This window comes from Phalacrocorax aristotelis, chromosome 2, assembly GCF_949628215.1.
Source record: "Phalacrocorax aristotelis chromosome 2, bGulAri2.1, whole genome shotgun sequence".
Lineage (NCBI taxonomy): Eukaryota > Metazoa > Chordata > Aves > Suliformes > Phalacrocoracidae > Phalacrocorax > Phalacrocorax aristotelis.
This window is the reverse complement of record NC_134277.1, coordinates 111,738,814-111,766,604: the sequence shown is the minus strand read 5'-3', so window position 1 is coordinate 111,766,604 and position 27,791 is coordinate 111,738,814. Positions and strand designations below refer to the sequence as shown.

The 27,791-nt window shown below is 40.1% G+C and overlaps 1 protein-coding gene across 9 annotated transcripts in view; it reads right to left on the bottom strand.

Moving 5' to 3' along the window:
- Positions 1 to 27,791, bottom strand: part of PPP4R1 (protein phosphatase 4 regulatory subunit 1) — a 91,101-nt gene that overhangs the window by 5,844 nt on the left and 57,466 nt on the right. For all 9 annotated transcript variants that reach the window (XM_075084675.1, XM_075084672.1, XM_075084674.1 and 6 more), the window contains 11 exons: positions 26,518 to 26,664; positions 24,891 to 24,998; positions 24,063 to 24,128; positions 21,594 to 21,752; positions 20,383 to 20,513; positions 18,338 to 18,855; positions 9,830 to 10,005; positions 5,581 to 5,676; positions 4,050 to 4,235; positions 2,145 to 2,306; positions 1,424 to 1,524 (listed from right to left, as the gene is read on the bottom strand). In XM_075084675.1, the coding sequence (XP_074940776.1) occupies positions 1,424 to 1,524; positions 2,145 to 2,306; positions 4,050 to 4,235; positions 5,581 to 5,676; positions 9,830 to 10,005; positions 18,338 to 18,855; positions 20,383 to 20,513; positions 21,594 to 21,752; positions 24,063 to 24,128; positions 24,891 to 24,998; positions 26,518 to 26,664 (1,850 nt within the window). The remainder of the gene's footprint in view (positions 1 to 1,423; positions 1,525 to 2,144; positions 2,307 to 4,049; positions 4,236 to 5,580; positions 5,677 to 9,829; positions 10,006 to 18,337; positions 18,856 to 20,382; positions 20,514 to 21,593; positions 21,753 to 24,062; positions 24,129 to 24,890; positions 24,999 to 26,517; positions 26,665 to 27,791) is intronic.

Sequence of the window (27,791 nt, the reverse complement as noted above, 5' to 3'; positions counted from 1 at the left end):
CTAAACCCAGCTACAAAAATATTGTGAGACATGGCATTAAAAGCCTTGCTAAAGCACAGGTAAATGATATTCACCGCCTTCTCATCCACAGATTCAGTCATTTAACCACAGAAGGCAGGTTGCTCAGACGTGATTTACTCTTGCAAACGCATGCTGACTGTTTTCATGGAGTTGTCCTTCACATGCCCAGAAATGGTTTCCAAGAGGACTGGCTCCATGTATCCCAGGGCCTGATGTATACCAGGGCCTGATGTGAGGCTGACAAAGTTTTAACTCCCCTGACAGTACCCATCTTCTAAAAGCCCAAAAGCACATCATCGGCTTCTCTCGAGTTCCTGGTGACCTGCCTTCATCTTCACAGCATTTCAAAGGTGATGGCTAATGGCCTTGCTGTGACACGTGCCAGCTCTGTAAACACCCTCAGTTGCAGCCTGTCTGGTCTGATGGATATACATCGGCTGAGTATTCCCTCGGTTGATCCTCAACCACTACTGAAACTGACTCTCAGCATAGAGCCCTAGGATATCTTGCAAGTACCTCAATCAGTACCTTAGCCTTCTTTGTGCCCACCTGATGGCACACCAAAATCATCCACCCCATTCAGCAATGGTTCCATATTTTCCCTGTTTATTCTTTTTTTGCTAACATAAGACCCCTTGCAAGTCTCAGCTCTAGCCGAGCTTTGACTTTGCTAATATAACCCTATATGCCTGGGCAATGTTTCTAACTTCCTTCTGTGTACCCTGTCCCTGCTTTCACCTCCTGTCCAATTCTTTTTTGCATTCAAGCTCAGTCATGAGTTTCCTTCCTAGCCAAACCAGGCCCTTAATACATCTTGTTTTTTCTGAGTATCAAGATGGACTATGCATTCTCTTGAAGGATGCTGTCCTTGAAAATCTGCTGGCTTTTCTGAGCAACTTGAGCTTCCAGAGCTTCCTGCCATAGAGGCCCACATACCAGTTCCACAAAAAAGCCAGTCTGCTCACATGAAGTCCAAGGTCACCACTCTGCTGCTTGCTTTCTTTACTCCCATCAAGATGTTGATCTCCTCTATTTCATGGTCATGAATTCAGGCTACTAATCAGACACAGCAACTTGAAGTCAAATTGCTAGAACACTTCTATTGACTTCAAGAGCAAGCAGATGTGGTCTTCTCTTTCGGCAGCTTCTGTTTTTTATGGAAGGCTAATTTTTGTCAACATGTGGTGATGGAAAAGATGTCCAAGTTCCAACTTGAGCACTTATAGTGCTATACAACTACTGGGAATTTTTAAGCAAGGGGGACAAGTAGAAGAGGATAAGGACTATCCACTAATTAAAAATGAAATTAATTTTTAAGATGCACTGTAAGATGTTTATTCTATGATTTTAACATCTTTAAGTATTCACAACAATAAAAACAAGCACCCAGAAAAGTACGTACTCGGCCAGCTCTGCACGGAAACGCCAGTTCCTGCTGTTATCAGTCACTAGGAATTCCTGGAGCTGATAAAGATATTCTCGTCTTTTGTCAAGATGAAGAAGCTGTAACAATAAATATAAACTTACATAAAGAAATGTAGGCTATGATCAGCAGATAGAACAAGAGCTTTAAAACACAGCTAATAAAACACTTGCTTTTATTCAAAAAAGTAATCTTTAACAATAGTGTTGCTTTTCTGGGCTAAACCCTACCATGCTTAAGTCTATAGAATCACACGGGGCACCACTGAAAGCAAAATCTGATCTAATCTCTGCTTTTACTCTAGGAAACAAGAAGGGTAAACAGTAAAGGCAGTATTGGATTTTAAAGGTTTTATGATCTGCGTCTTTCAGCTCCAAAAATGAGACAGTTGCAGAAAAGCTCCTGAAGAAGTTTGAGAAGTTGCACAGAGAGATTAGAGCCATCAAAAAAAAAAAACTTAATACCATCCACTAGCACCTATATATTGAATAAACAAACCAGGCTCTTCAGATAAAAGAAACTATCAACGCAGATGCCCTGCAAATTATACTCCAGTATTCAACAGACATCCAGATTCCATCCAGATTTGTAGGGATTCCCAGAAAAGAGTTATTCCGGTGTTAAGTTAAAAAGAAAGTGCTTACAAAGAAATGAAGCAAAATACATAATTCCACTTGACCAGAGCTGAACACAGACATACCTTCAGGAAGTCATGTAAGTGTTTAAGCACACCTATCCTGACTTCATCTAGATCTTTTAAAAAGCCATTGAAGACAGGGACTAAATCTCCAGCTGTAAGCTGATCTCCAAGGATGACGGCAAGTTCATGTATAGAAAATGCTAGCGTCCGCCGAACCTTCCACTGTAAAATAAATATATACATACATAAATTTTATTGATGTATCATCTGAAGTGCTCTATTTTAACTTGAGGGTCAGTGTTGCTGTACGCTTCTATGGGAGAACTTATCTTGGGCCGCATATCTCCGGGACACAGGGCTCTACCCACCCTGGGGACAGTGATGCACAGACATCAATATGATGGATACAAAATGTCCGTTTATTTAGCTGCGTCACACGCTTATATAGCTCTTGTGCTTCCTGTTCCTGCCACTCCTATGGGGAGGAGTCTATCTTTCCGTCACATCCCGTGATCTTCCGGTCGCCGATCCCTGTCTATTCCCCTACAGGTCAGTATCCAAGCTGGACTCCCAGCAAGCTACAGTATTTAGAAATACATTCAACAGTGTCTCATGTAACAACTGCAAATGAAATTAAAAAATTAAAGAGGAGGGAAGAGGAGACAAATGACAAGGTATCATTTCTTCCACCTGAATATCAAGGAACTATGCAAATGAAAGTAATGAAAATATTTTAATTTTCCAGGTCCTTCTAGGGAAGGAAAACAGTATTCCTGACATCAGTACTCTTTCACACATCACACACTGCTTTAAATTCTTCTAGGTAAATTAGCTCCACTTTACTACTCTCTCACTTGTTTAATTTATAAAACAGAATAAGAACCCAAAATATTTCAGCTGGCATATTTTACCCTCCATATTAGGTAAAGTCGCACCCACACTGAGTGCCCAGCAGTCCAAGGACCAGTAGAGCTTTCCCAGATAAGAACTTACCCTAAATTGAGGGGGCACTGTTTTAATGGAGTAGTTACTTCAAGGAAGTCTTTTTAAATAAAAGAGCATCTATTCTTTAGCCAGCACTTTCCAGTTAGCATGGGTACTGTTCTTTGGCCCTGGTTTGGCAATTCAATCTTAATTCAGATTAGACTGGCAGTATGCTCAGGACAGTTTTGAACATAGGGTAATTTGGTTTTGCGTATGTTTTAAATTTATTAGCCAGTTATTTTTAAGGGCTGCAAAAGAGTTTGGAAGATATGAGCAATAGCCATGTATAAAATTACTCACTACATATCACTGAGAACTGCTGTTCTGACATAGCAAGCAACACGTTCAAGAGAGATTAAGTAGTCTGATAATGTTTAAAGAAACAAAAAGAGCATCTCCAAAAAAGGAAAAACGGGAGGACTGGGAAACAACTGTAAACCAACAGTAAAATACACAAAGCCACCTCCTTACCACCTGACAACAAGGAAAATCCTGCTATTTGCAGTATCTTTTTTTAAAACAGTAATGCTGCATGATGATAGTGATGTTATTCCCTTATGACTAACTGGATGCAGCACCATCAGGACACCAAAAGGCCTGGCGTGAGGCTGACTCACTGAGCTCCAGACATGCCTGCAGGGACACACGTCTGCTGACGCACAGCAGCACAGCCCAAATTCTCATACCTATGAGAACCCCAAGCACTGCCATAAGATCTTGAGCAGGCAGAGGAAATCTGAGACCCCTCCTCACATTCCCACTGGAGATACACCTCCCACTCAAACTGCCCCATTTCCTTACTACCTGAGCACCACACACACAGCTTCCTCCGAGACAACAGTTATACTTTCATTCAACAAATTAAGAACTAATATCAACAACGGAAAGCTATGTAAAAAGCAGGGCAACCCAACACCCAGTAAACACACGAAATCATCATAAAGGTTCAGATCACTCACTGCCAGAGCTTCTTGAGCTTACCTGCATGTCAGATGCCAGCGTCTCATAGGTATCTTTCAAACAGTGCCAATTCTGTCTGCCTAACGTAAGTGCCACACCTGGCAGGCTGTAGGCACAGTGTTTGGCAATCTCAGTATCAACTGTTTGTGCACGAGATGGATCAGTCATTGATAAATACTGATCCAGCAAGGCTTGAGGTACAACATCCTACAGCAAGAAAAGGGTAGAGTGTTTACAGAATTTTCAGTAAATCCTCATAAGGCTTACTAAAATTCCAGGGCACACTGTCAGAAGAACATTTTTTCCCCCCACAGAGTATTATTTAATTACAATCTCTTAATAAGAATGCAAAGATTTTGTATTTCATAAGTCCACCAAAAAGTTCAAAAGAAATTATTACATGACTGGGGGCTGTTTGACAATACACAGGCCAATGTAATAAGATGAGAGGGTGGATCACTGTCTACTTACGCAGACCAGGAAATCAGGAGGCTACATTCTGCCTTTCTACAAACATTCAGGCTTGCAGGTTGTGCAAATTGGACATTTTAACTCACCCATAAAGAGGCAGAACAGCAAGTGATGAGACTCAAAAGTAATTTTCCTATTCCTCTCAATCTTGGGGAAGTGGGGGGAAGAGACTTGCTCAGAAATAATTTTCCTATTCCTCTCAATCTTGGGGAAGTGGGGGGAAGAAAACTAAATTCAAATGCTTTGACAAGGGGGGGAAGGGGAGTGGGCAGAGTACAGTGTGTTCAGTATTGCTTCCAAACTCCCTGAAGAGTCACCAGGAAGGAACAACACTTCTTCAGAGACACTGATCTCTGGTGAAGACCAATCCTTCTATCCACTGAGAAATTAAAGCACCTGAACTGAAGTTTTGTGAAAACCTTTGTGTTGACTTCACTGTCCTTGCTTCCTTTGTTGCTAGTTTATCTCAGGCACTGACTCTACCCAAAGGGATGCACAAGAGCATTTCCCTAACACACAGCTGCCGAATAGCTCAGCTCTCATAAGGAACAAGAGGGACTGAGGTTCCCACTCAAGGAATCATGCAGGTACAAGGTGGGACACACAATGCCAAACTATGTAACAACATGCATATCATTCCTTTTGGGAAAAAAATAAGAGACAGTGAGATTAATGAATCACCTTCACACCTCTTCTTCAAAAAGCTGTCATGGGGTGTGGATGGTTTCACTCAAAACATTTGACAAAAAAAACCTTGTTTCCTCAATAACTTAATTTCCATTACAGGATAGTTTCCATAGCAAATGAAACCAGAGCCTGTAAGTCTACGATAACTGTTTTCATGTCAAAAAATACTGTCATCTCTTATACATAATTAAAACAGAAGCAACTGCTGAATTAAGCCATTATCTCTGGAAACACAGAATATTTTAAAATTACTTATTTTATGAAGTTTGCCATATTTTATAGAAAATACATAACATCAGAAAGGACTGGATGAAACACAGAAGAAATCCCCATATACATAAAAAATCCCACTTATCTGATACACATAGGAAAAACAGAAGCCACTGTCATTTACCTGTACTTTGGATTTTCTTTCTTCTTCAGGGCTGAAACTACTGTTGGTGCTCAAATCTGAATCATTATGAATATAGTGAAGTGTAGAATCCATATTCTATGGAAAAAGCAAAAAAAAAAAAGAAAAAGGTCACACAAAATACACTCAAGCATTAAACAAAACAAATGTCAGCATCAGGAAGTGCCGTCCTCACCTCAGGGTCTTTCTTAGATTAAAGGAATACATGTTTTAATGTCAAATACAATTCTGCTACAACCCAAAATCAAAAGGCCTGTAAGAGAAATCTTTCTGCTTTAAATTTCAAACACAGGCTCCTCTTATTCTGCTCCATTTTGGTTCTAATGGAATGAAAAATCATAGGAGAGTATCACCTTTGAGACTGCATTAAGGAAAATGTAACTAACATATGGGTCACACTGCTTCTACCCAAAGGGAAAATGAGCAAACATCTGCAGCAGATTTTGCTGGATTTGTTGCTTTGGATTTGTGCTAGAAAAAGGTCAAAACAAAGCCACCCTCACACTTAAGAGTGGAAACTGATGAGATTTATGCTGTTGCTCCTTTCCTAGAGATGATTCTTCTATAATCTTCTCTACAGATGAGCTTCACCTTATAATACAGAGTCCTCGGGCCTCTGAGCAGTTCTATTAAAATAATTTTTAGCAATCATTCCAGCACCCTGGCTGCACATCTGGGCCTTGAAGATAAGGACTGAGACTCTGTTTCAGAACTCTACTGAGCAGCAGAGGTTTGATACACTATGATACACTGTGCTGCTGAGTGGATGCACTGTCATCTTCTATACCGGTGGAGTTCCCCAAATACAATGGGACTTTGCATATTCAAGAATTTCAAGAGGTATGTGATGAATATTTGGAAACTATATCGGGCTGCTGTCTGGTAGAATGAGACAAAGGCACTTTCGCTAGACATGAGCCAAGGTATCTATTCACAGATGCTGCAGGGTGAGCTCTCAGGGTCAACACAAGCACCAAGAATATGCCTACTCTACCAGCTGTTCAGACCAGTTTGACAATGTTAATTTTCAAGCTAACTAAAAACTTCAAGAAAGCTCCAGGATACCATCTGTCTGCCTTGGTTTGACTTCAGACAGTTGCTTTTTCCTCTTCCATGATCTGCTTTCATCTAAGCATTGGGTTGTAACTTTAGTCACTGAGGTATAATTACAGGTGATAAAGAACAGGCAGAGCTATGAGGCAAGTGCATATTGCTGGCACAGTGGCCCAAATCACCTGTCAGGCTTATCAAGCATCAGCAAGGTGTCAAAGTGCCAAGGAAAGAACAGATCTGCAGGTGACTCCGTAACTGTGTCCAGCAGCACATAACTCCAACATTAAAACCTCCAGAGGCTCTGAAAACCATCTCTGCAGGATTTTAGTTCAGCAATTCTCCACTCCTTTAGCCTTTTTTTCCTCTCCAGAAAAAGAGATTAAATAATTTTCAGCACTGCCAGAAAGTCACCAGTTTTCAGATCAAGAAATTATGAGGCAGCCAGCACAACACAGCCATAGTGCTTTCCATGAGTTGCCTGGGTACATGGGACCGGAGGCTAGTCATTCATTCTGCTACAATAAAAGTGAAGACTCCATCTCACAATCTCTGCTATATTGGCTCTAAAAGGCTAAGTTTAAAAAACAAAACAAAAAAACACACACCCCAAAACTTCATTGACTGAACTAAGCTGAATGACTAACTACAGAGAAGTGTCACAGATGGGAACATTTTTACCCAGCCACTTTTAAAGTCAAATATGCTTTCTAGAAAGGAAGAGCTTCAGTACAAAAGAACCACAGCATCAGCCAGTATTTAAGTCAATACAGTATCTATTTCTGCAAATGAAGTTCCATCTGTAGTTTTATCATGTAACATGCACACACTGAACTGAGCACTGCAGAGAACCAGGACATAAAAATTCAGCAGGGTTAAGCCCAAAGGCTTCTTGTGTACAAACTGGTGAACCACCAGCTCCGAGATGAAAAATCTTTGTCTTGGCCTTACAAATCTCTTTTGTGAGGTTTCCTTTAGCTACAGTGTAACAAGAGTTCCCTGGTTGTGCTCCATGGACCCTTGCTCTGTGAGTTGGTTTGCACACAAAGCCCACAGCACCAGGACAAGTGGTGCTGTTTCCTGACAGAGCAGCTGTCCCAAACACAGACAGACGAGGCCAGTCTCAGGGGTCCAGTCTCCTCCTGGCATCCACCTTCTTCTTAAACAGAGGTGCTTGTGCCAGACAGGGATGGGCTGATTTTAGTCCATTTTCCTTTGTTTTCCTTCCCTCTCCCTCAGAAAAAAAAAAAAAAAAAGAGGGCTTTTGCACTCACTCACGAGGAATACAACTTTGGGGATTTCTTGAGGCTTACATTCAGTTATCAAACCTTCTACAGAGCATACAACCTAAAGAAAATTAAAATGGTGGCTCTTGAGGAAAAACGGAAACAGCTAGCCTCAACCTCAACAATCAAGCTTCATCTGTGTCCCAAAACCTTATCTGTTCACTTTATTACATTTCATTTGAATAGAGAACCTCTCTTTAATGTGTAGCATTAACTCCTTCAGGAGCCTATACAGCTGCAGAAAGACAAGCAAAGGGTGATTTTGCTTTGTGATATGTGTGCAGAACTGTGAAGGCTGCTTTCAAATATAAAACGCTGTCGCGTGATTTTTCTAAAGTGTCCAGTACCCTACTGACACTTTGCTATGCTGACTTTTAAAAAACCCACCCAATAAAAAAACAACCCCAAAAACCCACAAAAAAGCCACCTGTGAAAATCAGGGCTCTATTCACTGCTAGGGGCAACTTGCTTAACAGATCACAGCTTGATTGCCAAATTCTAGGTCACCTCTATAACATCCTTTCACTTTTAAAATGAGGACTTGATTCAGTGCCAGTAACAAACAAGGAACTGACCGATTAAGAGCATCCTTTTAAAGAGTAAAACCAAAACCTATAAAAAACAGATACCAGCAATCTGACAGGTTCTTAAACTTTCCCTCAGCATGATACTCTAAAGAAATAAAATGGAGGACACGTCTCTCTGAACAAACAACACCATCACCTCCAAAAATTCGAAGGAACAAGGCTATATTTACACTCTTATTTTACAGGTTAGGATTAGAAAGAAGTGACTACAACAGATCCTATGATAAATATATTGAACCCGACATCAGGAATTGGGGACAGGTTTCAGGTTTTTTTTTTAAACAAACAAGCAAACAAACCACATTCGTAGTGTTCAATTACAATTGTGTATAAACAGCAGTATCAGAGTGAATGTCACATTCCTCCACTCCCAAATATTTTTGGGCTACATGGTAGTCCAAGTGCTTAGGTGAAAAGTTAATTATGTGTCATCTGTTCTGGTTAAAGGCGGCTAAAAACGTCTGCACTGGACTGATGTCACCTCCTAGACTTTTCAAAGACATTTATCAAAATTTCATCTGAAAATATCATTTAGGCAATATGATTCAACAAATCACTTGCTGTAATTTTATAGAGCATATTTGGGAACCATTGCTTTCTACATAGCTATAGCTTTTAATACCACCAAAGCTCGTGGCACCACATGCAGTGAACACACTGAGTTTGGCCTAATACACAGTACAGAACAGAAAATGATATCAAATGCCACAGACTTCAGTCGGCCAGGGGGCAGTGGTGGGGTGCTGAAGAAATGAGTGCAAAAGTCTTTAAAATGTTACTGATTACTGGAATTAACTTCCTCTTTCAGCAATCCTCACAACATCCTAGATTGCAGGTCCTAAACTTCTCTTATGCAGGCCAGTAAACTAGTGTAACACATTTTGACAGGGAGCACAGGGAACAAAGTACCTCTTTCTCTGGGTGGGAGGAAGGCAGCAAGGTAGGGAGGGCACTGGAGAAGGGGATTAATGTATTATCAGTAGGGGTCTGTTTTAAGCTAGGCAATATACAGTAATGAACTGCAGTAGCATTAAAACATCTTAAAATGTGTTAGTCACAACTGAGATTTTAAGAGAAACAATTTCAAGAATTTACATGGACAAGCACAGAGCTGGCAAAAACAAAAGGCACCCAACACAACCCATTTTTATTTTAGTAGCTAGCACTTCAATACCAGCCAACAAAACCAAGTGTCACACTAGCCAAAAGTAGGAAGCATTTGGCTGCAATTACCGCACAAACACAAAGTACCACTCTATTAGTGGAGCCCTGGAAATCCTAGTGTGGCAGAGTGCAAATCTCTCTTACCTCAACAGTATCACCAATTAAAGGCACAATATCACCCAGTATAGGTTTAAGATTCTGTTGGTCACTGATGGTTAGTTCAGTCTGCGAGTCTGTTTCCTTCCCGACACTGGCCATTGTCTCTTCTTGAGGATCCAAACTGGATGCTCTGAGTGCAGCAGACAACACCTCCACTTGTGCTGCAGCATATGAAAGAGAAATACATGAGAGAGACTGAACTGCGATAAACTTTTAGCAAGTCCACAAATCAACTTTTAGACAGTAACTAATTAACTGAAAGATGGTGTAAGAACTACGGGGCAGGTACAAATTTAAGATTGACTGTTAGTAAATCCCAAACCAGGGATAACTAGCATAAAATGTAAGGCACTTTACTCTTTTTGTAGGGTGCTCAACCACACTACAGTCCAGTGAAATTCATCCGCAAAGCAAAAAAACACCCAAGTAAGACTGGTCTCATGGCAGGATCCATTCTTTAAGAATCCCAGTATATATTAATGGTGCAAATAGTCTTTGGGGCAGAAGAGCACATGAATGATAATTTACTGACTGAGCCTTTTGTGGGAGGTGGGAAAAAGAGTCAGAAGGGAAGAGTAATTCAAATAAAGCTTGAGATCAGGGTTTATTCATACTGAAGGGATTTATGTTCTGAGAGGCTGTGTCTGTCTCTGTATACAGCCATTAAATTCTTAAGTTTTTATAGCAACTCTAAAGCAAGATCTATATAGGAAGATCCTAGACCCCAGCAACTTCTTTCTGCACAGGATACTTCAGACTCCTTGCATCCTCCAAATGATTAACAAAGGTTGCACTGTTTGATGTCCTCTTATTCATCAAAAGAAAGCATTAGCACTTCACACTGCCATACACTCTTTTGAAATAGATCCAGCAGTTCTGAGGCTGCTCAGCTTTCCATCCCTCTGCTTACTGCTAATTAAAAAAAGCTTTGTTGAGCAATGTTCCTTAGATATAGTCTCACCTAAGCAGATCGGGTATCAGAGGCAATCTTAGCTGCAAGCAACAGAGAATTCTGTGCAGACTGATTGTGCTGGTTTTGGCTGGGATAGTTAATTTTCTTCATAGTAGCTAGTATGTGGCTGTGTTTTGGATTTCTGTTGGAAACCGTGCTTAACACGAGGATGGTTTTGTACCACTAAGCGGTGCTTACACAGTCAAGGCCTTTTCTGCCTCTCACCCCACCAGCGAGTGAGCTGGGGGTGCACAAGAAGCTGGGAGGGAACACATCTGAGACAGCTGACCCCAACTGACCAAAGGGATATTCCATAGCATATGTCATGCTCAGCATATAAAGCTGGGAAAAGGAGGAGGAGGAGACGACGACATTTGGAGTGCTGGTGTTTTGTCTTCCCAAGCAACTGTTACATGTGATGAAGCCCTGCTTTCCTGGAGATGGCTGAACACCTGCCTACTCATGGGAAGTAGCGACTGAATTCCTTGTTTTGCTTTGCTTGTGTGCACAGCTTTTGCTTTACCTATTAAAGTGTCTTTATCTCAACCCACGAGTTTTCTCACTTTTACTCTTCCGATTCTCTCCCCCATCCCACCGGGGGGTGGGGGGAATTGTGCGAGCAGCTGTGGGGTGCTTAGTTGCCAGCTGGGGTTAAACCACAACACTGACCTACCCCTGCATCCCTCCTTCTCCACTTCTTCCCAAGAAGGTAAGGAGGAATAATTTCCTGACCCATTAAATTTACCCAGCCATCCAGAAGCTCTGCTCCTCATAGACTTAGGCTTTTCCAAGGTTTTTTAAATGCTTATTGTAAAATTAAACATGAAACCACATGCTTGTTTTCAATCCCATGTTGTCACACTAAGTTACAAAATCTGAACTTCTCCCTCTAGCTTTGATGGCGTTATTAACAATAATTAGACGAAGAAAGTTGGAATTATAGACAGAAGAAACAGATTTGCAATACATATGTTAAAAGAAGCAAAATTGTGCCAAGTTATAATCTTAACTAGCAAAAAAATTGAAAAAACCACTACAGATACACTGTTTCCTAGATGGAGTCTGATGAGCAGGAGTAAAGGTAATTATTTTCAATATGCAATGCTAGCTCTGTAACAGCATCAAGTTTCTGATAGAACAACATAAAAGATATTCTTGCTGTATTACTGTAATTTACCCCAACAGGAGAAATCACAGCAAGTTAGAAACTTAAAACCAACATCATACGAATACTTCCACTATAAAACGCATATTAGAAAAGCATAGTTTCACTATTTATCTATAATATATAATTTATACATAAATACATAAAACAGGAATTTTACAGTACAATTTGTAAAATTAACAAAAGCTTGCTATGACTTAACTATTCAAGTGTTACTTCACTGACAATAAACCTCTGTACTTTAAAAGGCCCACTAGAATAAACAAGATGAAGGCTAGTAAATGCCTCCAAAACTTAAAAGTTAAATAAAACACCCAAAAAACAGGCAAAATAGGTGGGCACCTGCAAGGGCAAGAAATGCCTGAGAATAAACTGGAAATCTGCCATTTAGAGAAATCAAACAAGAAAATTAAAAGGTATTATATTCTGCTGCACATCAAGGAGACATTTTTCATGAAAACTTATTTCATGAAGGACTTCATTAAAAATGTACACTCATCTCATTTCCACTTAAAAGTCAGGAAAGCTTACCATGACTAGGTAACACATACTGCTTCAACACTGAATATGTACACTCACTAGAGCTCTATGTGGATGTTTCAAAGATTACTTCTCTTAACAAAAGTGAATCCATCTACAGCAGTAATTGGGAATTTTTCAAGACATATTTCCCACTCATGCCTCACTGTCAGCCTGCATGCCTGGACCACCCTTGCTTAGGGGCTTAACGGGGTGGAGACCACACATACCCTGATTTCCTCTGCCTGCCCTAGAGGAGATGACAGCAACTTGCATCTCCTCAGGTTCTTGTCAATTCTACAATCTCAAGACATGGGGATGAAGCACAGGAGAGGCCAAACACCCGAGGATTTAATTGATTGGCAAGTGCTGCCTTTCTTCTTTGAGTGCTTGTCCATAGGTCCTGTCACCAAGGGTGACTCCAGTGCTGTCATTCACTGAAAGGTGAATGGCAAAAATCCATACACATCTTAAGATCCTAGCCAAAAAACCAGCGAAACAGTCACTGTGGAAGGCTCCAGAATAGTGCAGTGCTTAGTAAAGGAGGAACAGAGTGCATGTGTGAGTATGTGCATATACATGCACAGCTCTAGGTGGCTGCCTTGAAGATACTGAAGCTTGAGACAGCATCCTAATGAGCCGTCTTTACCACCCCAGGCTCAGGTGCCAGGGCACTTCCCCTCGGAAGTTACACAGACACGCTCCAAGACCTGTGCTGACACTCTCCTGAGGCAGCTGCTGCTGCTCCCGCTCATCTCCTACAAAGGCCTTTCCTACAGCCATAAGACACACAGTGTTTTCCAGAAAACCATTAGAAGTACAAGCAAAGAGTAGGGCTCCCCTCTCACGCATGACACAAATGCTTCAGAGCTCTTGGGAAGCAAGGTATTGGGAGGAAGACTGGAAAAGAATCTGCTTGCTAACTAGCTTTCACAACTACCTTCCATTAAAACTGGAGTGTAAAGGTCAGTTTTGTGCATAACAGAACTCGTGTATTGCAATGGTAAGATAAAGTCAATGTTCACTGGACCTTAAGCCATGTGCTAATTAATTCTTTCTTCCTTTGACTTTTGCTTCAGGTGGGAAGTATTTTTCAGCAAGGAATTATTTACTCTTGGCTACTATACCTGCATTCTAAAATAACTGGCACAACCTTTAAATTCAAAAGCACATTTTACCTGGCCTTATTGAATTTCCTGGTCCTCAGGACTTTGTCCTTTCAATGTACTTTATTGATGTTTTCCATTTCTCCTGATGTTTCACTAGAAGACACTGATATTTCTAAGTGGCACACTCCCTTTTTTCAGAAGGATCTACCTTCCATACCCTCACTTCTTACTCAGAGGCAGAAGCTATGGCTGCATTAATGGGTACAAAGATGCATGTAATTAAAACAAAAATGAGTTTCTTCTCCACTTCCTCCTCACCTACTAGTCCATTAACAATATATTTTAGACTTCTACTGTAGGCAGCGCTAGTAGTCTAACTTATAAAAACTGTGTTTATAAGGGAATGGGATCAATTTACATGTTTGGGAGGGGTCTCCACTTAGCAAAGCAGCCTATAACAGGCGTAAGCCACAGTTAGCCACAGTAACCTGCAAGTCAGGCTTTCTCTTCCCCAAAACTAATATCAAGAAAAGCTGACATTACATGATTTAGCACTTTCTATGCAGAACGTAAGGAGAAAAATAAAGCTGAAGAAAGTCTCCCTGGAAAGAAAAATAAACAAAAACATCTGGGGAAAGAAAAGCAACTTCTGAAGTAAGGAAAGAGAGCAGCAGCCTCAGGGAACTGGAAAAAGGTGACCCGAGAAAGGCTCTATGATAATTTTAAAAGAGCTAGCATACTTCAGAGGAATGTGCGGGTTTCCATCTCCCAGTTTGAGACCGTCAGGATGTCTGGCTGGTGGATTGGAAAGGTCCTATTAACAGGGATTACATACCACTGTTTAACTTTGTATAGCTTGTGTAGCTCTGCTAGCCAGTAGAGTCTGTCTGTAATACGACAGGCTGTCCTTATATTGGTTGCTGACTGCTCAACTACCTATTACTCAGATTTATCACTTTGGCAACAAGCTAATTCTGGAAAGAAAGCCTCAAGGTAAAGATTTTTGGGAATGAGATTCAGTTAAAGCAGTTCACTGCTTTCTGAGAATGAGATTACGGGGGGGGGGGGGGAAAGATGTTCTATGGCAGTTGCTGGTCACTATTAAAAAACTATATTTGCTAGAGATCTCATTAGTCTCCATGCCTTGGAGCAGGGATTTGAAGTTTGAAATGGAAACTGCTCTGATGATAGGGAGGTGCACTACAGAAACACAGACACATTTCAAACCTAAAAACCCCCAAAACAAAGAACGCCCAAAAAACCCAGACAACCACAGTTTGTTCTGTATATGTAAACAGTAACCCACTAGGTCTTGGCAGCCAAGACATCTGGAAGATTGGGGTATGCACTCAACATACTGTACTCTGGGCTGCACAAGCTGGCAGTGCCATTCTTTCAACTGACCCCTCCCCTTGTCACGGCATGCTGAGGTACCCCTTAAATAAAAAACTCAGTTGTCCTGTTCTCCATGCTTCTGATAATGATGCAAGCAGGTGATGGAAGCACCACGCCGCACAACATAGAAGGGTGAGGTGAAACGCGTGAAGTAGAGGAATGCAGAATTCAGAAAGGAAGAGAAATGAAAATAAAAGGAAATAGGGAGGGAAATACATACAGAGGGAGGGGATAGGGGTTACAAAGGTATAGTAGTTGCTATGGATCCATATACAGCACAAGGATGGGGGCGGGAAGGAGAGGGGGAAAAAAAAAAAACCCAAAACACACATAAAACTGTACTCCTCTGACTCAGAATCATTGCCAGTTGAACTCCAGTACAGAATCTCCACACCTGCCTCAGCTGTCAGGGACAACCAACTAGCAAAATGGAAATCGACCTCTGCTGATTGTACCATGAAGGACATGATCTTACTACCATCAGCAGTTATTCTGCAGAGTCAAACAATGAAAAGTCAGTGTGATCTTAAGAACCTTCAAAACCCCTGTGCCCATAACCCTGGCCAATATGATTCCATGCAAGAGGTATTAGTTTTCATCTCTTTTTAAGTTTAGGAAATATTCTCCAAAACAAAACATTTTAAGAGAAGGATGCTGAAGTTGCCCAGTCAAGCACTGAGAGGTGAGGTACAGCCAGGGTTAGGGTTGTCTGAACAACTTAACCTTATTGACACATGTATGACATCACATACTACAGCCTCATTCCCAAACTACACTTTTGTTAACTCATCCCCGCTTCACCTTGTGATGTCTCTAGGATGCTTGCCCCATTCACCATAGAAACCAGATGATGTGTACCTATGGGAGCTCTCCAGTATGGCAGGCCTCCACTTACCCACCACAGAGAACACAGCATCTTCTGCTCCCATCCCTTGGCTGGGAATGCAGCAATAAAGACAGGAGCACAGCATGGAAGCAGGAATTCAGGACTTGCCTGACAGCAAACCAATGAAGAAAATAAGTGCAAGAAAAAGGTCACAGGGATGTAAAAAGAAAGGAAGAGACAGAGAAAGAGAAAGAGAAAGAGAAGGGGGAGGGAAGTAATAATTCCTAGCTTGCTCAGTCTTTGCTGTCAAGACCCAGCCCACTCACAGTACAATACTCAAAAATGTAATGGCTACTTTTACGGGGGGGCGGACAGGGAAAGACTAAGCACTGCTTGGGACCAGGGCTGTTCAGCAAACACTTGTAAGCCACACATACTGGAGACAAAATTATCTGTGAAATTAAGAATGTTCATAGAATTTCTCAGAAAATAACAAATTAAGGCAACCTTTGGACTGAATATTTATACCATCAGTTTGCCACAACAGTTTCAGATAGTAAAGATGGAAGCATTATTCCTGGTATTGCCATGAGCTAAGAGGCAGTCTGGGCTCTGATCTTCTGGATCACCACCACAGGGAGTCCAGCTCCCACTTGTCATGCTTTACGAAGCATAAGGTCTAAAACATCGACATTAAGTCAGCTACTCAGAGACTCAAGTCTGGATACCTACTACTTCTATGTGTGCTTTAGTGTTTGAGACAAGCATGAAAAATGAATACTATTCTATCAGTTTTGGTCTCAATTTCCTTATGCCTCAATGCACTTTGTGTAAAATTAAAATAGCCATACTACCAAATCAAAACAGGCATGTTGTTAAATTCCAGCTTCTGAAGTATTTAGTCTGAATAATGAAAGTACAGGCAAGAGGAGGAAAAGAAAAAAAAGTACAAGGTTTAGAAGGTGTGTTTCATGGGGCTTCACTACACAGCCGTGACCAAGTCAGAGGTACTGAATGGAATACAAAGGTGACTGAGTAATTAAGACCTCCCACCCTCCCCCAAATTAGAATAAATGGCACTGGTAACCCTAATTGAAATCCTTCCTAACTTGTGGGCACTGGAAGCCCAGGTGTTGACAACCTAGTAAGAGTTTTCTTCTACTGAAATGCACAACTGCTAGTCAACAACTGCACAGGAACCCTCTGACACCCAGTCAAGAGCGCTACAAAAAAAACTCCTGCTGTGAAACAAAAGACATGAACACACACAACAAACAACCCTGTAATACAGGACAGTTCTGGATGTACAAATATATGCCTACATAAATATTCATTAAAAGTGTTTAAGATATGTTCTGTAACTGGACAGAACAAGGTTTTATAAAACAAACCTGAACAGCAGTGCAAGTTTTAACAGTGGGCTTCAGAGATAGGTTATGTGAAGACTTAGATCATTAGCAAGGCTGAATTTTCTTCTTTTCTCTGAGAGAGTGCCCAAAGCACTCTTAAAGCAACAAAGTTTAATCTGCTAACTAATAGATTAAATAGAAGCAGCCCAAAATGTATTTAAGAAAAGTTATTAGCATATCAACCTCCTAACAACATAAAGAAGTTGAAAGCCGTATCAGTTTATTCTAAAACATTTTCTCCACTCCCAACTTGCCCCTCTTTTTCCTTCCTACTTTTTTTGGTATAGAGGCATGCTTTCCCCCCAGGCATTCTTCAGTTCCAGAATAACATGGCTTCTTCCTCAGCAATACCTCTGGACTTTCTGACTGTGACACTCAAACTTGATGTGCCTTCAAATTTATTCAGCATACCAACACCAAGAAAAACATATCTCCAGTAAGTATGTGTGAAATAACTGCTGGGCTAAAATAACGTGGCTCTCTCTGAGGTGCTGCTCCACCAGCTGCTCATATTTATGAAGCCCTTCTCTACTCTTCAAGAGCTTTTAAAATGGAGGATGTGCATTTACTTCAAGAATTCAATTTGGATCAATTCTCAGTTTGACCCAACAAATTTGGCACACTTAAGTAAACAACATGAGACTGCAATAACAAAGACTTTGCAGAAACGTGAAGACTAATTCATTAAAAATAAAATGGATAACGCATAAAATAAAAACCATTTATCACACTTCCGATACTAAAAAAACTGAATCTGCCCTTATTTTGCACTTATGTCAATTACAAACTAATTTCCTGATCAACAGCTTATACCACTGAACCATCTATTTGCTTATACTGTCAAAACAGGCAGTCAGGAGTTTATACTGCTAACTGTATGCGTATTCAGTTTATGGAAGAAATCATACTGCCTTTAAACAATTTCACACAAATGCAAGTTCCTTTTTCATTTATCATCACTTTTCACTATGAAGTCAAAATAGACACAATCTCTTTGAGGACCAGGAGAAAGCAGTACTTCTCACTTTTTAAAACAACAGAAAGGTTAAAGCTCAAACTGCTAAAGCAACATATGCATACCTCCAAACACTAAAGATGCTTCAGTATCTTTACTATACCTTTAACATCTGGATCATCTATATGGGGTTCCAAATTTTCTATCATTTCTTCCAATTCTTTCCTTGTTGCCATAGGAATGTTTGGAGACACTGGAATAGTGAGTTCCTGAATTTCTCTATCAAGTATTATCTCAGAAGTCTGCTGAAGCTCAAAGTCAATATCTATTTCGGGAAGTGGAGTCCTCCAGAAATGGAAAGAGTTGTACAATTCCTGCTCTGAAAGAGAGGTTTCCCGTGAATTCACCCCAGCCTCCCGCAGACCTGCCGTACAGCAATGAGAACTTCGCTCGTTCTCGTCAGCCATTTCCCCACAGGATTCTGAAGACAAAGTGCAATGGAAGGATGACTCAGTCTGGAAATCACTTTCCCTCTGGGAGTTATTTGACACTGTGTTTTGATCTTCCATGGCATTTTCAAGTTTTGTTGCAAAATCGTCATTATCAACATGTGAAGACAGATCCTCTGTCCTGTTGTGCTCTTCCTCTGTTGTGGCATCTTCTGTAGTCCTGACTTGTTCACTGTTGAGTACCAAAGCAAATGAACATATAAAAGCCAAAATACACTTGTTGCAAACATGCTCTTGAAAATTCACACACGTGCTATCAGCTTCTTAGTTATCAAACTAGATTTACTTGGAGCATAGCAAAATAAATCACAGAATGGTTTAGGTTGGATGGAACCTCTGGAGGCCATCTGGGCCAAATCCATGTTCAAGCAGGGCCACCCATCAACAGCTGCCTAGGACTGTGTCCAGATGGCTTTTGAATACTTAGGAGGATGGAGACTCCACAGCCAACCTGGACAACCTGTGCCAGTGCTCGGTCACCCTCAAAGTGAGAAAAGTGAATCCTGCTGTTCAGAGGGAACCCCGTGTTTCGGGTTGTGCCCATTGCCTCTGGTCCTGTCACTGGGCACCACTGAAAAGAGCCTGGCTCTCTCCTCTTTCCACCCTCCCTTGAGGTATTTGTATACATTGGTAAGATCCCCACTGAGCCTTCACTCCTCCAGGCTAAGCAGTCCCAGCTCTCCCAGCCTTTGCTCATAGGAGAGATACTCCATCCCTTCACCATCTTTGTGGCCATTCCTGGACTCTTTCCAGTATGTCCATGTCTCTCTTGTACTGAGACAGTACAAGACAGCACTCCAGCTGTGGCCTCACCAGTGCTTAGCAGAGGAGACGGGTCACCTCCCTCAATCTCAGCTGCTGACAATACTCCTCATAATGCAGCCCAGGATACCATTGGCCTTTACTGCAAGGGCACACTGATGACTCATCGTCAACCTGGTGTTCACCATGACCCTTAGGGCCTTTTCTGCAAAGCCACTCTCCATCTGGTCAGACCCCTGCATGCACTCGTGCCTGGAGTTGTTCCTCCCCAGGTACAAGACTTTGCACTTCTTGTTGAACTTCAAGGAGTTCCTGCCAGCCTGTTTCTCCAGCCTGTTGAGGCCCCTTGGGATGGCACCATGACCCTCTGGCACATCAGCCACTCCTCCCAGTTTTGTGTCATTGGCAAACTTGCCAAGGGTACAGCCTGCTCCACCACCCATCCAAATCATTAACAAAGATGTTAAACAGGACCAGATCCAATACTGACCCCTGGGGTACACAACCAGTTATTGCTGATCAGCACTCTCTGGGCCTGGCCATTCAGCCAGCTGTCAATCCACCTTACTGTCTGCTCATTCAGCCCACACTTCATCAGCTTCTCTATGAGGATCTTATGGGAGACCATGTCAAAGACTTACTGAAATCTAGGTAGACTATATCCACTGCTCTCCCTTGTCTATCAAGTCAGTCATGCCATCACAGAAGGTATATCCTATGTATATCCTTCAGTATCCTAAGATACTGAAGTCATGTATTTTTATTAAATAACAGACTACCAGAATTTACAGTTAAGTAAGACAAGAAGTTCTATATCTTTCCATTTACCATGATAAATACTCCGCTTATACAGGAAAGTTCATTTTCTTAACTTGCAGTTCATACAGAAGAAAAACAAGGAGGAAAAAATAATTTCTAGATTTAGCAAATTCTTTACCTGGTTTCCTGTGCAGAACTGCAATCTTCTGGGTTTTTACCATCTTCTTCTTTAAAGTACTGGCCACTGCTGGATGGATTAGCAAAAGTTGATATGAAAGGCCCCAAAGACTGAAAAGCAGCTTGGCGGACCTAGTGGAAAGGGTCCAAGGTGAAAAAAAAAAATCATTTAAATATATATTTTATAGCACAACAGGCTTTATATAAACACCTGCTACTAGGAATAGGAAGAGTTGTAAGCCTCCTGAGGAAAGCAACAGCAACAGCCCTTGTCTGGAAAGAGTCAGCCAGTTATGTATACATAAAGTGCTAAGTAAAAAAGTTAAGAAAAAGCAGGGTAAAACCAGTTGAATCACAGGTAACTAAGTTGACAGGCCCATTCCCCACAACCAAAGAAGTTACAATTATTTATACAGTAGAAGCAGGTATATTTGAAAGCTCAGTTGAGAATTTTAACAACCTGAAAGGAAAAAATTATATGCAGTGAACAGATATTTCACTACTGTAAGTTTGGCTGATAATAAGCTCTGCATTTCTTTCCCTTTCCTATTTGGCTGTGTTGTTCATTTGCTCCTCCTTTCTCCTACTATTTATTTTCCCCTTCTCAACAATTACCTACCTCCATTTTTATTATTTGATTAATTCTGCTGGGCTACTACTTTCACAACTTTCCAGGATCCAAGAGCTCAAGCTGCTGTGCAAAAGACCCACTTTTGGCTCTTGGAAATAGTCTGCTCAATAACAAACTTAAAGTTTTGAAGAGTAGATTTTCAAGGGGGGAAAAAGGAAGAAAAAAAAAAACAAACCCCAAACAACACACAGCACAAAAAAAGAGACACCCAAAAAACCCCAAACCAACAACACTACCACCCCACCCCCCAAAAAAAGGAGGTGATGGTAGGGAGCCTGAAGAAATACAAATAAGCCACAACTAATTTTTCCAGTTTTGTTAATGATTTTCAGCAATGTTAAGTCACAGGCACTTCTGTAGCTAATAAAAGCTATCCCACTGACACAGTTTCTTACATGCTGTAGTGAAAACATGAGGGACTCCACATCCATTGACAAACTAAGCAGTTTAAGAAGAATTTTGCTTGAGGTACGTGAAACAAGTTATGCTATCCACACCTATGGTGAGAAATTCTATGTGGAGCATAGCAGTAAAATCCTTTAAATATGACAGCTATTCAAGAAATAAAATGTAATTCTTACCCATCGTGAAGGATCACTAATCAAATTAATAAAAAGGGTTGACAATTTTGTCCTCCGGACTTCCTGTGATGTTGCACAAGAAACTGCCATGAAGCATTCAGCACAGGCTTTCCTAACTCCCCACACATTATCAGAGCAGAGCTGGAAAAACCTCGGTAGCTGTTAGGAACATAGTGAGTGAGTTTGCAAGTCTTAACAGGTAGTACTTGTTTCAGAGCAAGTTCTTTTTTCACATTCATTTTCTTCATCCGATTCTCTGCCCTCAGATGCATTAGTTTAACATTTACATGACAAAGAACACACATTCAGTAGCACCACCCTTCTAATCAGTTGCTCTCATGTTACTTATGGATACAGATAAGGAAAATTCACCTGTCTGAAGAATAGCAGGAAAGTACTAACTTCCTAACCTGATTTATATCAGAAAAACACAAACAAACCCAAAAAAAACAACTCCAAAAATATCCCCAAGCCCAGAAAACCTGTCATAAGACAAAACCTCGTCTCCACACCATTCTTTTAAAGCAGGTAACATTGAAAGAAGGAAAAAAAGAAAAAAACTAAAACACACAAAGAATACTTGTGCATTAATGTTTCACCTATCAGAGACCACTACAGATTTTTCTGATTCTGATGGAAATCCAAAGGAAGAGCATCTTCATAAAGAAAACCTTTCTTTTCCACCTAAACTTGTCATTGTTAGATTTACCAATATCTGTCACCACCTACCCTATAAAGCAGGACCTGAACTGCAAAGAGGAATAGGGACATGACAGACACACTGCATTTCATGCAAGAGAAAACAGGTTTGAACAGCGCAGTGGTTTTACTAATAAAACTGAAGCATTCTGAAGTTGCGTAGGTGCTCAGGTTTTTTTGGAAACAGTAACGGCAAGGATGAAGCGGTGGACAGCGTGCAGGCAAGGCAGTCAAAGGCACACAGGTCATCACATGGCTGCCTTCACTTGCAAAGGGCAGAGTGATAAGATTCAAGTAATACAATGACTGCTGCTACAGGTCTGTTCTCAATTACTGATGTTCAGCTGTTCCTGCTTTCTGCAATGAAGTTTTCTGGACTTTGCTTCTGATTAAAAAAAGCATTTATGTTACCAAAAAAAGGTTTTTTCTAAACCCATTCGGCTTTTTGCCTTTACCCCACCAATAATCCAAAAAGAGCAGAAAATGGTATTTTGTATTTTGTGCTCTGGAGAGAAATCCCCAACTGTTGAGCCATATGTTATTGCTTTCACACAAAATAATCACCACTTTTTTCAGTCCATAGTCTAATTGCATCCTCTAGAAAGTTTTAATCCAAATTTATAACATGTACCACTAAGAGGGCATTTGTGTGAGAGAAATCAATTTCCATCTCCAATCAAGAAACATATAGAATGTAGATCTGTGCAACAAAACTTCATTATCAAATGGCTTGAACCACACAGTACCTAGGGGAAAAAAAAATGCAGCAAATGCTGTATGAACATAAGAAATGCCCTGAGGATCACACTAGGCATACCTGTCCCAATACCACATTTGCAAAAGGCAGCAGAGCCTCTTGTTGAAGTCATGCCTGCATTTACACTCTCCATATAAGTCCCTTGCTAATTCATGGTACTGACTCATCAACCTCCTCTGACCCTCACAAGCTCACTGTCCATGTCCCCAAAAGGAGAAAGCTTGAAGCAGGATCCCAGAGACTGTCAGGCCGATTTCTGCTCCCTAGCCCTGTCATGTCTCCAAGCCTAGAAACATCCACCAGCTCCTTGGACCTGCCAGGGAAATGGGGAGCACTGTTAAGGATCCTCTGCTCACTGCTGTGTCCAGTTCCCTGCTTTTCTACTTTGAATTATCATATTTTCCCTTCATTTGCTATTGCCCAGATTAATTTCCCTGCCTTTCTTTCTCTTTTGCTCCTTCCCAGGAGGGTTGTGGGGCTTTGTTAGAATCAGGAAAACTGACTTTAAAAGATTAAATCAATGAAAAGCAGCATTAAGTGTTGCTATTTAAAAAGACCACATAAGCCTCACCACTTCTAGCAGTCTATACCCCACATGCTCCTCCTGTATCTGCAATCTCTCATTGCATTTATAGACTTTAGAATACATATTCCTGCCTACTTCTTGCCCAATGTATTTTTGAATTTGCAGATACTCTCTGCCTCCATAAGCCGAGGTATTTTCTTCAGTCCGGTTTAAACCCTTCTTGAGTTGAGAATTGAGTACCCCTTAGCCCTAGACTGTGTGACTTGACAAGTAGAGGGTTCTGTATTCATAGTAACTGTCTTCAAGATTTTATAAATATCAGTCATAACCGCACCTCAGCAAAACTGAAGAGCCACAGCTTTTTTAGTCTCTCCTTACTAAGGGAACGTAGTAGTCTCCTAATCATTTTAGCTGCCCTTCTCTGTACCATGTCTAACTCCACTACTGACTCATATTAAAAAGAAAAACCCATTAAGAAATGGCTTACCAGCATTTCTTCAGTGGCTTGCTGCCCAACAACACTGCAGATATCTCCAAAATTGGCTGCACATACCTTGCAGACAAAATGCAAGAAATAACCACTAAGACCATAGTTTTAATACAGGGGGGGAAAAAAAAAGAAAATCAAAGGGAAATCGTAAACAGCTTTTAAAACAATAAAAACAAGTTTCAGTGCACACTTAATCAGTCACTTCCCTATTCCATCAGTTCCCATGGTTTAAAACAGAAAAAAAATTAAAAACTGGGCAGTTTGTGTTTTTCTCCCCCCCCATTTCAAGCTTAATCAGCTTTTTTAATCACAAAATAACTACCCCAGAACTTAAGGGAAAGGGAAGGAGGATAAAACATATTCAAAGTGCTGTCAAATGAAAGAATGCAAGCAGTTATCAAGGAAAATAAGGTATACAATGGCAGGGTGAAACCAAAGCAGAGCCTCAGCACCTAAATACCATGATGGAGTACTGGCTTATTTCATCTTAATAAGCATCTTTAATTCCATCTATGCACAGATATATGAGCTCAGGCAGTTGATGCTGTACCAGTTACAGTTAGTTCACATTTTCGTGGCTACCTACGCAATTGTAAGGACAAGCAGATTTATTCTTTGTTTCTGATAGTAAAGGTAGGGACTCTGGAAAAAACTCGGTGTCAAATAAAATCTGTTGAAATGAGAGCTACAAAAGAAACCCCATAGCTTTCACTTATACATATTATAGATGAGATGTAGCAGGAAAGAGTTATTTAGACAAATACAAGTTCCAAGTTGATGACACTCCTTTCATGGATATCCAGATCAGTTGCTGATAGTTCATACCTTACGAACATGAAACATTCTGCAGTCACAGCACATCTCACAAAACCTAGGAAGAACAAGTCTTTCCGTGATGTCCTTTCCCACCATGGAGGCCATTTTGCACATTATCTAATGGCAAGACAGACAATAATCAGGGATGCTTGCACAACACACAATTCCGTGTCAGTTAAGCAGAGGCTTTTTACATTTACTTTTCATTCTGATCCATATAATTTTATTGAAAATTGTGGAAAATATTGGAAAAAAAAACATATTTTTGAACTGAAAAAGTTTGACCACTTCTGCAAAAGGCATTTCTTTTTACCCTCCCCTGTCATGATGTAACACAGCTGTAAAAGACATTGGTCTTTCAAACTAAATCAAATTCCTAAGTAATGGAGATAATGGAACTCTCAAAAATTACCCTCATATCTCACCAGACTTACAAACATAAAAAAATATACAACGAATATGTATAATTAACAGAAAGTTATCGACAATTAATATGCTTAAGCAACTTCTACTTCTGTATTATTTAAAAATTACAATACTCCATACTGTGCATATGCACACCCCTAACATCAAATTACTGAAAAATCACATCATACTAAAGAAAGTGACAGCTTTTCCCTCTGACTGCTTTTTCATTCTGATTTTTCGTACAATGTTTAAAGAAGGTAATCTAAAAGAATTTTATGTTTACCTTTCCTAATCACATCAGTAGAACTACTTAAATGCATTTTCCTATAATAACAAATTAGTATTTTTCTAACCTCTAGGGGGTCCGTGAGCTACAGAAACCCTTCTCAAGCTTCAATATCTTCAAAACAATGAAGATGGGTAAAACAATTCTGCTTTAAGTTTTATTCCTTTACATATTTGTAAGTTTCTTCAAGAAAGTACCATGAATTTGGTGCCAAATACAATAATGTAAACAGTAAGTGGGCTGGGCAAGTCCAGTCACATTATGTAAGTAGATTAACGAGGTCTGTATCAACCAAAAATAATAAAGGGAAAAAATCACCCAGCAAAAAGCACCAACATAAATTGCAAAAATTCAAGGGAAACATAAGGCCATACATCTTCTGCAATTTCTCCTTTACAAATTATTCATTTACTTACTATTTTAGACACATAATTATTCAAGCTGTACCTAATGCAAAAAAAACCCCACCAACCAACCATGAGTCAATCAACTCAGACACTTACTATTTCATCCAGTTAAAAAAAAACCAAATCAATAAATACAAGAGATACACAGCAGAGACCAACAGAATTCAAGCATTAAAGATTTTCCACTGATGGAAATTTTCAACATATGCAATTTAAATTCCCATAAAACAAACCAACCTGAAAAAACTAAAAAGCCAACAATGGCAGATGCTTTAGGAGTCAATAAAATTAATCCCCTCCACTGTCTTGTCCAGCTCCATTTTTCTTTACAGCATGTATAAGCTACTGAATTTAAATCTATCCTTGACTTGAGTGTAACAGAGCATGGAAAACATTAACATTAGTTATGGATAGCAATATAATTTTTTCTCCTTAATACTACATGGATGTGCATCTTGGAAACACACTACCATCACTGCAACATCAATCATTCAAGCAAATTTATAATGTGTGATTTGGTATTGCTGTTACTCACAGCCACGGCTTCCGTCTTCACATCATCATTGCTGTCTGGAGCCGTCAAATCTATCAGAACAGGGCACACTTTGGTCTCCACATCATCTCTCTCTATGAGTTCTTGCTCCAAAAGAACTAACAACGCTGCCTGGCTTGTTTTTCTTACCTATCATAAAAAGACAGAAATTGAACCAAGGGATGTGAAGACAGTTGGTTTGGGCTTTTTTTTGTTTGTTTAAATATGTGTCCTGTATTTTGGAAGCCGTACCTATATACCACCACACACCTATATCACTTGTCCCCCTGACAAGCGCTCCAAAACCACTTCTTCAAAACTTCATGTTTGTAACAAACTATGTTTGAACCCAAGAACACCTACATACTGTAAATTAAGGCAATGCTATTATAAAAAAGTGTCCACCTATGTACTTCCCAAAACACAGGACAGCAATGTTAAAAACAGTAGTCATGGCAAAGCTCATGCAAGAGAAGCAGCACAACTAATTGAGTGTAACAAAGTTCTAAGGAATGTGAATTTTATTAAACAAATCCTCTCTCTGAGATTAGCACATTTGGCTGACAATGAAAAACTGTGTTTATTTCTAATGTATTTTAAATTCCGAGACACACTTTTGTACAGTCTTTTTTGTTAGGACTAAGCAAAAATAAGATAACCATTAATAATTGACTTCATATGTGGCTAACCCCTGCCTCTCAAAAAGTAAGTTCATTGGAAGAGAAAGCATTACATAAAATAGGAGACTACATACTGCAATGCAGTAACTTTGAAAACGCCTTCAAGGTCTTTGTTTCAGAGCAAACCAGCAAACCTCTGTATCAAGAGAGGTTAACAGGATGAAAAGAATCACTGATCTGCTAGCAAAAGAATATCAAGCAGAAGTATGGTGGTTGTATTATACATGAATTAGCAAACCAACTATTAAGAAAAATAGGGTTTGCTACCTATTTTTAATTACAGAAAATCTGGAAAGCGCAAGAAAAAAGTGGCTCAGAGGCCTAAAATATTTAAAAAAATTTATCACCTAGGATTAGTCTACTCTGAAATTACATGAAGAAGCCTAGAGAAAGCTGTAGACAAGCTAACTCATACATGCAGAGAAACAAACCACAGAAGTTCAATCCAAAAGCTTTATTGGATCGATATACAAATAAATGGTTATGAAGGTACATAATGATGTTAAAAATTGAATTTACATCAGTCAATTTTTCACAACTACTGTTCCTTTTTGCCAGAATTTAAATTACGCAAGCTTATCAAAATTACTGCTTCAT